Here is a 14,133-nt window from a genome sequence, read left to right on the forward strand (position 1 = left end):
AACTCCCATCATCCTTAGCCAGCATGTGCTGACTTTGGATGACTGGTGTTTCTATTATTTTATTTATATCCCAGCATTTTTCCTTTTGCAAGAAACCCAAGGCGCCTTATATGATCCTCCTCCTCTCCATTTTATCCTCATAACAACCCTGTGAAGTAGGTTAGGCTGAGAGTCAGTGACTGGCCCAACGTCACCCAGTGAGTTTCATGGCCAAGTGGAGACTAGAACCCAGATCTCCCAAATTATCGCCCAGTCCGACACTCTAACCATTATCCCACACTGTTGTAGTCCAGCACAGCTAGAAGGCACCACACTGGGCAAGGCTGTTTTAAGGATTGCCAAAGCAAGGTAAGCAGTATGCCCTGAGTGGTGGGAGAGGTCTGTTCCCTGACCAACACTACAACAGTTGGGGAGCGGATTCCCCTCCCTGCAAAAGCACAGCAACTGCACCAAACTGGAAAGTGTTTCAATCCAAAATTTGCCTTCCTCCTCCACTCTTTTGGTTCTTGAGAAACTAATAGGAAGGGTGGAATATGAATTGCTGAAGTGAATTAGCAATGTGTCCTCAACTGGGGAAAGGGTGGGACTCCTGTAATATCCATTTCCTGCCTACGAACTCTCAAACTGATCCCGCTTTATACAATGAAAACGACCAGCTCACTAGTTTTCATCACATATACACATTTTTGACCATTTTACCACACATTTTCCTGTTACTAGAAAGGTAACTTCAATAAAACAGGACTTATTTTTCTGTAAATCATACAAAAATGGTATGGCACTCTTTGAACACTGGCTCCCAGTCACTCTAAAAACATGCACAGTTGCAAAGGGAAGGCACCCATTAAGAAAAGGCAAGACACTCCAAAAGCAGACAGTAAAATGTATTGAAGAAAACATTACACACTTTTTGAGTTGTTGTTTTTTACATTATGAAGCCATCTCAACTATCACCCTAGGGTTCCTGAGACAAGCTTTCAACACTATGTATATTTCACCTTTAGGAAAAATCAGAACACCCAGTTTATTATGGCACAGATTTGTCCATTTCATCTCCAGAACAAACTTAGACATGGAAGAGTGAAATTAAGCTTCCAAATAAGCCAGCCTAGGAGAAAGATGAAAAGCTATTTGCAGATCCATATCCATAAGATCTGGGGATGCTCAATTCAAGATAATCCCTCTGTGCTAGGGATGCCCACAGGCTAAGTTATAGTATTCAAAATACCTTTCGTCATGAAGTGTAAATTTGGAGCCATTCCTTCCCATGGAACAAAAGCTGCTAGGTATTAATGCTAAAATGCATGCAGTTGTAAAAAAAAATTTAAAATTAAAATGAAATCATAGAAAGTTAAATGTGAACTGATTGAAAATGCAGGTAAAATTTTAATAGCTAAAGGTTTTTCCAAATTCAACAAGTTTGAGCCTACTACTAGAAAGGGGTCATGACAATCTCTTATATAAAGAAGGATGTCCTAACAGTGATGCTATTTCTCAAGGCCTATATAATCTACTCTTCCCAGTTCTTGCGCTATACCCTAGGGCAACATCGTAAGGCCTTGGTGCAAAGGAGAGCAGTTCTGCCTCCTCCTCATATTCTCCAATAGATGAGTGAGAGGCTTTTTTAAAAAAAAAAACAAAAAACCCAAACTTTCCAATTTCTTGCTTCCAGATAGCTCAACTCTCTGCTCCACTTCAGTGGGTTTGAGATCTATCGTTTCTTTCACTGGGCCCACAGAAAGAAGCTAAAATCATGGACTCAAGATGTCCATTTCATGGACCCCAGTTGGATATTTTACCCCCATGCGTCTCAGAAACACAGTCTGAGCTGGGAACCCTACCACCCACAGAAGCGGTTGGGAACGTGCCCCATTGAAAGAGGCTGGTGGGAACGTGAAGATGGGGCCATCTGTGTCTGCATCGGTAAAGGTCACACACTCCCCGACATAGTCCAGGGACACTCGGATCCTTCTTGGGTGCTGGCTCAGGGACAGAGCAGTCACAGGGGAAGTGAGAGCCCAATGCTGGCCGTTCCACAGACCCACAGCCCAGATCCCCTCCTCCGGGCTGAAGTCCATCATCCCCTTCTTCTTCGAAGGATCTCGGGTCACCCCCACTGCCCAGAACTCCCCGTCACCCACTTCCAACTCCCAGAAGTATCTCCCAGAGGTAAACCCATCGCAGCCCAGAACCAAAGCCCTAGAATCCAATCTTTTGGGCACGTCAGGAATATATTGCAAGGCAGGCAGCCTGTGCCGAGGCTCATCACATCCCATGTTTCTTTGGTCCAGTGATAGAAGAGCAATTGGTACATCTGGATTGAGAGCCGCATCTGCTGCAAGAAGAGAAGCAACTTTAGAGGGAGAGAGATGGGCAATTTCCATACACCGCAATGCAACAGCTTCATTCCCCGCTGTAGCTGTCCTCTTTCCCTTGCTTCACACATCTGTTTTGCTACATCTGTTGCAGATCACTATGTTTTTGGCAACAGCTCCCAAACACCCCAAGCAGAGTAGCAAGTAGAGGTGCAACTCTGCCACTGACGGAGGCCACTGGAAATCTCAGCTGTAGGGTATCAGCAAAACTTTTTGAGGGCACTAAGAATCTCAGTGGGCGACTACATGATGACATATTGAACCACAGAATTTTATTTGCTATGTTTTTGAATCACCCCTCTACTGAGTTACCTGGTTTGCACTTAATGCTAAGCCACCATGTGTTAATTAACCCTTGGGGCTTCATGGTGCGCACCAGCTGCCATTTTGAAACTGCAAGCCACGTGGGCATGCCGTGGCTTGTCATGTTGTGTGAACCCAGGCAGCATAAGTAATGCGAGGGTTAAACAACCTTTGGATAACCCTAGAATAACCCATGCCTTGCATATTCAAAATGATGGCTGGCGCAAAACCCTGCAGGTTAATTAACCCACAGTGGCTTAGCACTGCATGCAAACCAGCCCAGTGAGTGCTGGGTATCTCCGTTTAAAACAGGGGTGGGCAACTTGTGGCTCGCCGTATGTTGTGAGGGATGATGGGAGTTGCAGTCCAACAACGTGTGGAAGGCCACACGTCGCCTACCCTTGAGTTAAAAAGATCTGGATAGCAGGGTTGGGAAAGACTTCTGTCCAAGACCCTGGGATAGCCACTGCTAGTCAAACTATACTAGCTAGACCAATGGCCCAGCTCTTCATAAGGTGACCTCATACGTTCAGAACTGAAAGGGACAAAGACTACCAAGCTCAAACCCTACTGCAAGGCAGGACTAATCTTACACTCCAGCCAAGCAATCAAAGACCGCCATGTCCCGCAAGCAGCTGTACTGCAGACCAAATAGCTCTACCTGACCCACAAATGCCAGGCCACATACTACAAGGGATGGCTCATTACATACAATACAGCATCCCATTTCTCAGTCATGTATCTGTGCATATGCTGGACATCTGCAATCTGATGGAATCTTAAGAAAAAAATGGAAGTGCAAGTGCTATCTGGCTAAGAATCAAGAAATAAAGGGAAATTTGGGCAGAGCTTTTCATAGTTTGGCAAGGGGTTTCTATACCCTGCATATGTCTGCTCCTAATCCTTGGATTTATGGCTTTAACGCTGTTCCTCCTTCATAGGCCTAGTAATACATAGTCCCCTGCCAAAATATTCCACAATAGAGCTACGGGTGTGGGATTTATAAAATTTGCAAAAAATCTGCATTATTATGGCCCAGGGTGCTTCCAGACAGAAAGTTCCTAGTGCTGCCAATCAAAAGACAACATGCAGCTATTCCATCTTTTCCTCATTAATGGATTTTTTGTGGTAAGAAAAAGACCAAAGCAGCGATGGGAAAATATGAGAGGGTTACAAGTGAAATACTGCGATATATGGACACCCTGTAAGATTTCCTGAGTGAGGCAGGGTGACTGCACAATAAAAGTCTCAACTGGGAGCAGCCCCAATCATGTCTGCACTGGTTAAAAGTAAGCAATCACTTTATACGCTAGTACATTCAAGGCTTCCCCCTCCTTCACAAATCCCTGGCGACAGACGCCACATTTGGGTGCTTGAAGAAGCTCTGACTGGAAGCTAACCAAGAGCACAAAGAGGTACTTACAAAGTGCCACCATGAAAACCCACCTTTACCATTCAGTGTTTTCACAGCCTCTGCTTTCTCTATGGCATATATCACATTATCTAGAGAAAGGAAGCAAATTCAAGTTTTTGTTTTTTTTAAAAATCCATTTAAAAAAAGACATTTAGCCTCCCAAAATTTACAGGAGAAAACTTGCTTAAGGCCAAGTGAGCTTTGTGGCTGACCATCTCAACCTGTTTTGCACATGAAACCTTAACATACTACTACAACAACATTGTTTCTGTTCCACAGAAGAGATGGCAGCTAATCGAGTTCATGCAACTTGCTTTAACAGTGGGAATGGAATCTAGTGACAAAATGATCCCCTGCCCCTAACCGCTTTCCATAGGACGGCCTCTAATAGTCTCCACTCTGTACTGCTAAACTCAGCATACAAAACCATTTTCTGCTTTTCACCAGTCCTTTGCTATCGTTTGATACCTCCAGCCCCTTCCATCCCAGATCACATCCGCCAGGACAGACCTCAACCCAGCAGCAAATACCCACTGCTCTCATTTGCCATGACATCATGGCACACCCACTGACTCAGTTCATGGTTGACCCATGGTTTGTTGTTGGATGAACGCTGGGTTGTTTTTTCCCCAAACAACCCAGTGCTCCGGGTTCACACATCACACTAACAATTATGACCTAGCCAATCATAGGCTGTTGAACTGAAAAGCAGAACTGAGGCAGCGTGCTCAGTCACCCCGTTCATACATGGCAACTGAGCTTAATTAACCAATTTGCTCTTACGTGCAAACTGCAGCACTGTAGTGAAAGCATGAGCCCTTAACCAGTTCCTGCTGAAACCCCCTTTTCTCTTGTGCATCACCACAGCTCAGTTCCAAATATGTTCCAGAGGTCTTCTCTTAACTGAGCTGGCTTTCAGTGAATAGGGTCAAACTTTTAAAGACTAGATCTCAGTAAGTCATTAGCAGACCAAATTCGTTAAGATGTGTGAAATTTCTAGTCAGTCACCAGCCAATTTGGGCCTAAAAATTCAAATATACAATTCCCCTGCCTCCCTTTGTTCCTTTTCTGTACCTTGGAATCTATTTAGCGTTTCTTTCAAAGCTACCCCTTTCCGAGAGAAGTCATCCAGCCTCTCTTCTAGCTTAGAAGAAGCTTCATCAGACGGCTGAAATTGCCCTGCTGCACATCTGCATTTTTAGAGAGAAAAATGACACACCTAGTAAAAAAAATCTAGTTATTTTAAAAATGAAATTTACTGGCCTGGAATACTGCTATGCTGTTGCCAAGGAATGAAGTGGACAAAGTATTAAGTCCTATTGCTTCACCTTTGTTCATGTGAGGGTTTGGAATTTCAGAGAGCTCTTCTAGGTACTGTCTTCTATGTTCTAGAAATTCTAAAGCCCAGCTGAAATTCACAGTGCAGAAAATGCCTGAGGTGGTGTAACTTGGTTGCCATTAACAGAGCAGGACACAGGCAAACCTCACTCATGGGGCACAATCCATCAGGAACCTAAGAAGAGCTGTGCTGGACCAAACCAAGGGTCCATCTAGTCCAGCATTCTGTTCACACAGTGGCCAACCAGCTGCCCATAAGAAACCCACAAGCTGGACATGAGTGCAACAGCACCCTCCCGCCCATGTCCCCCAGCAACTGGTGTACATAGGCATACTGCCTCTGATCCTGGAGGTAGCATATGGCCGTCAGGACTAGGAGCCACCTACAGCCTTCTCTCACACAACCTCTGGAACGGCGATGTGTTTTTGAGATGGAGGACTCATGGTGGATTATGCTCCATGTTAATTAGAAAGTCAGGCTGCCGTTCTGGATTTCCTAGCTCAGGAACCAACATGCTTTGGGGCTGGTTCTGACTGCATGGGTGCCGCTCTCTGTGAGAAACTGAGTGAAGCGGCTCTCACGAGCTTTGCCCCTGCATGTATACCACGTGTGTCGTTGTGCCACTACATGCGCCACTTTGGCTTGCAGCTATTCCCACAGCGGGATCAGCTGCCTTTGGGGTCCCTGGAAGCAGAGGAAACTCAGGGTTGCCTTGGACACGCGTTCCATTGCAATGACTTGGGCAGAGGAGAAGAGCAACAAGGACGCCACTTTTCTCGGTCTCATGATGTCAGCAGTCTGAGGAGTGGGTAACCAGTTAGGGTAGCTGGAAGGGGGGAGCAGAGAAAAAGAGGAGGAAAGAGCCACATACCTGCTCATGTTTTTTTTGATGTCCTAGAGAAGGAGAAAAGAAAGAAGAAGGAGATGAGCCCCACAATGCTTTGCACCAGGCGTGTGTCACAGGCTAAAGGGGAGCATGCCTCTGCACCCCTGGCTCCGGCTGCAGAGGACTCCAAGAGCGCTATCAAAGGCATGAGGGTGGAAGCTTTGTTCTCGCCTCTGGTGCTTACCAGGCAGGGGTAAAGTAGCCTGCCCCCCCAGTCACCCGGAGGCTCTTACCTGTGATCCTAGAGGAGGAACATCTGGTGTTTGCTCCAAGACAAGAGGTGGGGGATGCTCCGGTTACACACGGGAGCCTTCGGGCCACGTTGCTCTCCCTGGTGCTGCAACTGTTTCTCTGAGGAGAAGGGCTGCCCTAGTGTTTTTAGCAGCCTTCTCCTCCCCGAACTGGCCTCCCACCCTTGCTGCCGGTGAGCAGGCTGGCTTTTCGCCCCCTCCAGGGCCTGCCCACCAGCTGTGTCTTGCCTGGACCCATCAGCTCCTTCCCTCGGCCGTGCCGCCCGCGGGACCTCTAAAGCGCACTGTCCGGCGGGCACACTGCTCCACTGCCGAGGGGGGAGCACACCTGACATCAGCCCAAGAGAGGCAACCATGAGCCCTGGCTCCCAAGAGCCCAGGCCCAGAAGGAGGGAACCCCCTCCAGGGGGGCCCCCCCCACAATTCCCCATCCCAGGATCTCTGCGTCTCTTCACCATCACCCGTAGTGCCTCAGAGAGACTCTCTGCACGTCACAGGTTACCTAAAAATCTTGTCCTTGTTGCTTGTGATCAGAGAGCTGGTTGCAAAATAATTAAAAAAAAGATTCTGTGCCGAGAGATCAAGTGCGCAGGAGGTGCTGCTCGATTTTAAAAAACAAACCAGCCTCCCATCCTTGGAATAGCTACAAATGATGTTCACCACGGAGTGGACCACAGGAAGACCCTGAGGAGATCCCAGAAAATGCAGGCTTTTTTGCAGGGCCCCCCCACCACAACTCCATTTGTTTGCCTCCAAAAAAAAATCCCACTTCCTCACTACAGACACATGTTATCCCCCCCCACACACCTTCTACAGCATGCACTCATCAGCTTTATTCCAAAGGCTGAACGTTTAAGAGCGGGCCTCTAATCCAGTCCCATAACCACAGCAGCACCCCAAACACCCTTAAAGAGAGAACCCATATTAACATGTCTGTACGTACTAGAGGTCGGCATGGCAGCCATACCCGAGGTGTCCCGACATGAACCTGAAGGAATGGGGTCATCCAGGCCAGCTTCTCAACAGCCTTCAGGTCAGGCTGAAGGACCTGGAAGTACATCTGCCAACAGCAGAGCGCTATGGTGTCATAGCATTCCACAATGGGAGGAGCGACAGAGTTCCGACTATCCCTTGCAAAAGGCCGAGTGCTGGCCACAAGAGGACAAGCTGAGCTAAAGAGGTCCCCGACGACTTCTTGTGGAGCATCACTTTGACAGCATTCCATAAGGGCGGGGAATACTCTGAACAATGGATCTCCGCCCCCTCCACTGGACTGGCTCTGGTCCCTAACAAACAGCCACACCACCTGGAGGGACCAGGGTCAGCACCTGGGCACACTGGACAGCTGATGGGGGTCCAACGCAGGAACGCAGCCCTGATGCCAATCTACAGCTCATGTCCCACTGCCCCCCAGATGGTCACGCTCCACCAGAATCCTGTACACACACAAAAAGATCCCTTTGCCAGTTGCAGCAGGGAAAAGCTCAGCTTTGTCCAATCATGTTGGTGGCCAAGAAGTAGCAGCCCCCATATGCCAGGAGCCCCTAGCCCATTGCCAGGCTCCACTCCAGGACAAAGAGAAAAGGAGAGAGAGACAGACACATCTCTGTTGACAGCAAAGTCTCACCTGTAAAAATTCACTTGCTGGCTGCCTACATTTCACCTCCATCTCAGCAATCACGCTACCAAGACGGGAAAGCTCTTCTGAGATTTGGGTGACCATTTCATCTTTCCGCTTCTCTATCTCTTTATCGAGTTCTTCTAGCTGGGTTAGCAGGCGCTGCTCCTGATCTTTCAGAAACTGGTGCAGGCGCTCAAATTCAGACACAATCTCCTGTCTCTCAGCTTGGACTTTCTCCTGTAATGACCGCAGACAAGATGAGAAAGGAGAGTCAGGGAGTCCTTTCATGGGTGCACAAGACAGAAATATCATTTCAGCTCTAAGAACAGTAACCCAAACCGGCTGTTTGTATTAAGAAACTGCACAAGTGACAGTGCAGACACAGGAGATAAGAAAATGGAGTAGAGTTGGACAAGGAGGGCAGAAATTAAATGACCAAGGGTGGGGGACGTTCTCTAAACCCAACAGGAGTCTGCATCACCTCCCTCCCCTTCTCCCTACCACTACCCCATCATCCCCTGGCACTGTCTCCTTCCTCCTCCAGGTGGACCTGGAGGCACTGAGAAGCAAGTTCTGCTGTTGTCTAGCATCTGCAACCCAGCTACTTCAATCCCTGGACCTGGCAAAATAGCCAACAGCGGGTGGCAGCAGAAACAGGGAACTGCTCAGCGCACCCTTGAGGGCTGTTATCGGGGACAAACATCCCACTTGTCCAATGTATGGCACCCAATCATGGATAGAGCATGCTGCAGGATAAAATCAGAATATTTGTTTAGACTGTCAAGTAGTTGTCACACAGCCGGCCACTAAGAGTCAGAAAAAAAATATGGTTGTCCTTTTATGCAAACAGCTAAATAGAAATAGTATTGTTTTATGGTAGAATGTGAGTTCCCAGTTCCCAAAAATAGGAATCATTTCTCTACTGTTAATTATACATAGGTAGCAGATTACTATATTATGGTTGAGCTTGGCCATATCAACAGTTAGGGCTCCACAGCCTGTCATAGTTCATAGTTTTTTTTAATCACTCAATGTAGTCTTATCACACTGCAAGATGAGATGGGAATGCTTACAGCCTTTAGGTAAAAATGAATGGGAATGTTTGAGGAGAAGTGGACTAATACTGGCCAAAAACCTGTGCTTCTGTTCATGACAGCTAATGCCACCTACCGTATATTCGTGGATTTTCATCTCTCCAGTCAGCTTCTGACTCCACAGTGTGTTCTTCTCTTGCTTCAGAATCTCTAGTTGTGCCTGAACCCGTTCCTGAGCAAATAAAAATGGCTTGAGATGGGAGGGAGGGAATTAGAGGCAGTAAGAGCTTGGGAGTCTTAGCACAGATGTGTAAATATAGCTGAGACAGGCAAGATTTTTGCCCCAACTTAGCTGAAAGTGTCACTACAAATAAAAGACAACATGTACCCCAAAACCTCATCCCAATCTGGGGAGCAAGAGGTCTGATTTCTTTAACAGTTTTGTAAGATAGTGTGTACTCTGCAGCCAAAAAGGGAAAGAAAAATCAAATTCCATATGCCACATGTATATATTTGCTTCTGCAATGCAGAATATTAAAGCTCTACTCCCTTGCCTCACAACTGGGCGTCCCGCCTGACCTCTTCCTTGGCTCCCAAGGCTTCATAACTGGCCACATATGGTCATACTTATCTCCTCAACCATAAAGCTAAATGCTTGCTTCTTAAAAATAACCCAAGATGTTGATTCTGCAGGTATCAAACCCCACATCAGCACGCTGGAAGAAAACTGATGAAAGAAATGCATACAGAGCTGAATATGCCAGAGCTGTGCATGTTCCATGCAGCCGCAGTTCTCAGCTTACTGGTGTTAGAAGTAGAGAAGCCTCTTGTTCTAGAGAACTGATGGTTTCAAGATTGGCATATTGACCTGTACGATTTTGCTTATACCCCACTTCCCCCAAAGGAGCGCAACATGGTGTACGTGGCACCCCGACCCCATTTCATCTTAAAGACCCGGGTGAGACTGGGTGAGTGACTTTCCTCCTACCCCAAGTCATCCAGTGACCTACACGGGTGAATGGGGATTTGAACCTAGGTCTCCTGAGACCTAGCCCAACATTCTAACCAAACGCAGCTCTTTAAGCCAAGCAACATGGTGGGAAAGTACACGAGAGAGGGCCTTTTCTGCAGCGGCCTCACACCTTTGGAATGTGTGGCGGTCAAGGGCCCATAAGGGCCCATCAGGCCCCAACAGGCCCCAACATTGCAGGCTTTTAGGAAAGCTCTGAAAACCTACTTGCTTACTCTGGCCTTCCCCAGATTATGTGTGTTTTTATCGTTGTTTTTTAGATTGTTGTTTTAAAAAAACTGTTATCAGTCTATTTTATTGTGGTAAACTTCCTTGGGAAGGCTCCTGCCCTGAAAGGTGGCCTAGATATATTTTAAATAAATAAATAATATGTCCTCAACTAACCCAGCCATCACTGAAGAAAGCTGGCAGGCTCTCCTTCAGCAAGGCCTGGACAGGCCACAGAGCTGGTGGGCCAGCCTTTTGGATACAAAACGGCACCAAATGTTTTGTCGGAATGAGGCATTTGGGGGATAGGTCTAAACAAAAAAAGTAGATCGTCTGTTGACTTGTGCTAAAGTTCTTCTTGAGCCTGACATAGCTGATAGCGGAGTTTTCAGAAATTAACTCACACCAACTTCGTGAAGCAACCAAAGATGAATAAATTAAAAATGTGGCCAGAACATCTCTGAATCCAATCTGATCAACAGAACAGAAGAAAATATGGCCACCGGAAGAGCCAGCAAAACAAGTGCAAAAGTCCACAAGGTTTACATTCTAGCCAGAGTGCTTAAGATCAACCTGGTAATGTGTGTTTGTTTGGTTTTTGTTAGAAGCCTATTTCTTGTAGATTTTATTTTACCACTTCATCATGTGTGATATATCCAAGCGTTGAGGGCTGTATACACGGAGCACTACACTGTGAGGGGAAAGTAATATTCAGAAATCTTCATGGTCGATAGGCAGTTGCCACTTTGGACCCAGAAGGAAGTAGGTAACATGATATTTTGATGAATACAAAACAGGCTGGAGAGATCTTTTACAATAGTCTCTAACCCTTTACCGATTAATGTTAATGTATTAACATCTTCTTGACATTTCCTTTGAGGTTTCTAGGCAGCTTTATTTGCAACCCTGCTCTCAATTTAACTCCAGAAGAGCCACAATTTTTCTAGTTGGTTTGATATTCGATAGATACAAGTTACTGAAGATAAGCTAGAAACAATCCTGACCACTAGGAAAGCCCTCCACACATCTCCCCATTGTTTCGCCATCCTACAGTCAAGCTTTTTTTTTTGGAAAGTGGCCACAACTCGGGAAAGCTACAGGGACTCACGACTGTCTTGAGCCTTACCCCAATGAAAGCCAAATGCTAGCAGCATCTGAACATTATTTTTACCCACGACATAAAAGCAACCAGAAAGTCCCAAATCACTGTAGGGCCATTGGGTGGGTGGGGAACGTGAAGTGGCCATTGTAAGGCAAGTCCTTAAGTATTCTTTATCCAGAAGTCAACCTTACAAGGAGTAGGATGCCCCTCACAGTCTTTAGGATACACCTGCACTTACGTTCTCAAAACAGTACTTTAATGTCAGTTGTAAGCTGAGTTACCCTCCAACCCTACAGCAGTGAACTGTTTTACTGCTCACTGAATTCCAGATGGTCTCTCATCAGATGCATGGCAGCTCTAGAATACTGCCTATATTACTAAATATTCATCTGTGAGCCTTTGTATAAGAAGGTAAAAAGGCTAATTTTGGACATACAAATGTAAACCTGCACCTTAACATTTGAAAAGCAATCCAGGAATTGTACTTAAATGTAGACTGCAATCCTAATCCTAAAAATATTTACATGGAAGTAAGCCCCATGGAAACTGACAGCCATCACTTGATCATCAAGCTAAAACAGATAATGCTGGGTCAGGGGTCCACACAACAAATAATCAACTGCACATTTGTTACGCAGAAGATATATATGACTGAAAAAGGTTTTATAGTCTTGACAGACACCATACCATAGTATTTTATCTTCTTGCTGCTACAGCCTCACACTTCTGAAGTTTATCTTCAGGAAGCACAACCAAGGAAGCCACGTGGTTTTACACACGGTATCAAAAACGCTTTTGGCACATCCTGCACTTGCCGAAGCGTATAATCGATTTAAGAGCTACTCTTCCACTTGGTCTCTCATATTAATGCTCAATGCAAATGCTGCAGATTGGACTTTAAAAACAGCCACCATGATTAAAAACAAGAGTTTAAAAGAGCGATCAACACACCCAGAAATACAATGGGCACTATTCTCTTACTCCCTCATTTTACATGTGAGCTCTGATATTCAAGGATAAAGGGGGAATGAAGGGGGTGGCCCCAAAGGGGATATTTGTGCGTGGGTGCCGTTTTTAGAGGGCTGATCCATTTGCTCCTCCTTACCCTGTAGTCTCGGGCTGCCCTCGCTACGTGGAAGATGGTGTGAGCGCGGTGCTCCTGGGATCGATCGCAGTGGGCGCAGATCGGGGTCTGGTCCTCCTCGCAGAAGAACTGGAGCACATCCTGGTGTACCTCGCACAGCCGCTCTCCGCTCCCGTCCCCCGCTCCTCCTGTTGCGACCGGCGCCCTTTTCGGGGCTGCTGTTACCGCTACTGCCGCCGCAGGGGGGGCTGGTGACGCTGTTGCTGCTGGCGACGGAGGCGCGGGCGGCGCGGGCGTCAGGGACAGCAGCGGCGGGGGAGGCGGCGGCGGCGCTGCCGCCGGCGCGGCTGCTACCGGTGGCGGAGGGGCCGATACTACTGCTGCTGCCGCCGGCGGGGGCGCCAGTGCCGGCGGGGGCGCCAGTGCCGGCGGGGGCGCCAGTGCCGGCGGGGGCGCCGGGGCTGGGGCCGCCGCCGCGCCGCCGCCCGCGGGCGTGGAGTCCAGCCTCTGCCGCTTGGGCCTGTCCATCACCAGGTTGGCCAGCAGCGGCGGCGGCTTGATGGGCCGGAGGTTCCTCTTGCGGGCGGTGGCGCCGCATTCCAGGCAGGAGATGTTGAGCTTGGGCTCGCCCAGGCGCTGCCCGATGCAGGCCGTGCAGAAGTTGTGGCCGCAGGGCAGGCACACCGGGTCCGGGCAGTAGACGCGGCACAGCGAGCACCAGGTCTCGCTCGGGCAGCGCGGGCCCGCGGGGATCTCGGCGGGCGTCGTGCCGGGCGGCGGCGAGTCCGGCGGCGACGGAGGGGAGAGCGGGCAGGGCGGCGGCAGCAGCAGCGGCGGCGGCAGCGGGCCGCCCACGGCCAGGCCCGCGAGGCCGTGGGGGTGCGGCTGGTGGGGGTGCGGGAGCGGCGCCGGCAGCTGCTGCTGCTGCGAGACCCGCAGGCGGCTGCGGAGGAGCCGCTGCTGCAGCAGCTGCTCCGCCGTCATGCCCCCGAGACCGCTGCTCATCATGCCGGTCGGCCGAGCACTCGCGCGTCTGCCCGCGAGGACGGCACGATGCCCTTCCTGCGAGCGCCCCGATTGGACGAGCGGCTCTGCGGAAGGGGCGTGGCCAGGAAGGAGGCGCCAAAGCGGAAGCGAGGGGAAGACGGGAAACGTTGCGCCGTTAACCCTTTGCATGCTGGGTGGAAGGGAGGGGAGGGGGGAGCCGACGACGCCGTAGAGAAAACGTCACAGCAGCAGATCAGCCCCGTTCCCATTCGCCCTGCAGATGTGTTGTGATAGTATCCAGTGTTATATATATTAATATTGTATACGCTATCATCTTTTGTATTGTATTTTCTGTTGTTTTTTTGTGGTTTTAATTCTGTGACCCGCCCAGAGAGCTTCGGCTATTGGGCGGTATAAAAATGAAATAAATGAATGCTAGCCCTACTTAGAGTAGACCTATTAAAATGATTGGGACTTTAGTTATGACTTAAGTCTCATTC

General features: G+C 48.4%; 1 protein-coding gene across 2 annotated transcripts; it reads right to left on the reverse strand.

Moving 5' to 3' along the window:
- Nucleotides 1-868: 868 nt before the first annotated feature.
- On the reverse strand, nt 869-13,733 carry LOC146355203 (E3 ubiquitin-protein ligase TRIM15-like). Of its 2 annotated transcripts, none has more exons than XM_084830301.1 (7): nt 12,668-13,733; nt 9,360-9,455; nt 8,196-8,426; nt 6,303-6,325; nt 5,167-5,282; nt 4,125-4,181; nt 869-2,332 (listed from the first exon to the last, which is right to left on the reverse strand). In XM_084830301.1, exons 1-7 carry the CDS (start codon nt 13,652-13,654, stop codon nt 1,752-1,754), a joined length of 2,091 nt encoding a protein of 696 aa, XP_084686427.1. In that variant the 5' UTR covers nt 13,655-13,733; the 3' UTR covers nt 869-1,751. The 2 variants fall into 2 exon arrangements, with proteins under 2 accessions (XP_084686427.1, XP_084686426.1); XM_084830300.1 differs by having other exon boundaries at nt 869-2,335.
- Nucleotides 13,734-14,133: the final 400 nt, after the last annotated feature.

Source organism: Heloderma suspectum, chromosome 2 (assembly GCF_057233095.1).
Source record: "Heloderma suspectum isolate Gila_16-S chromosome 2, 16-S_ref, whole genome shotgun sequence".
Lineage (NCBI taxonomy): Eukaryota > Metazoa > Chordata > Lepidosauria > Squamata > Helodermatidae > Heloderma > Heloderma suspectum.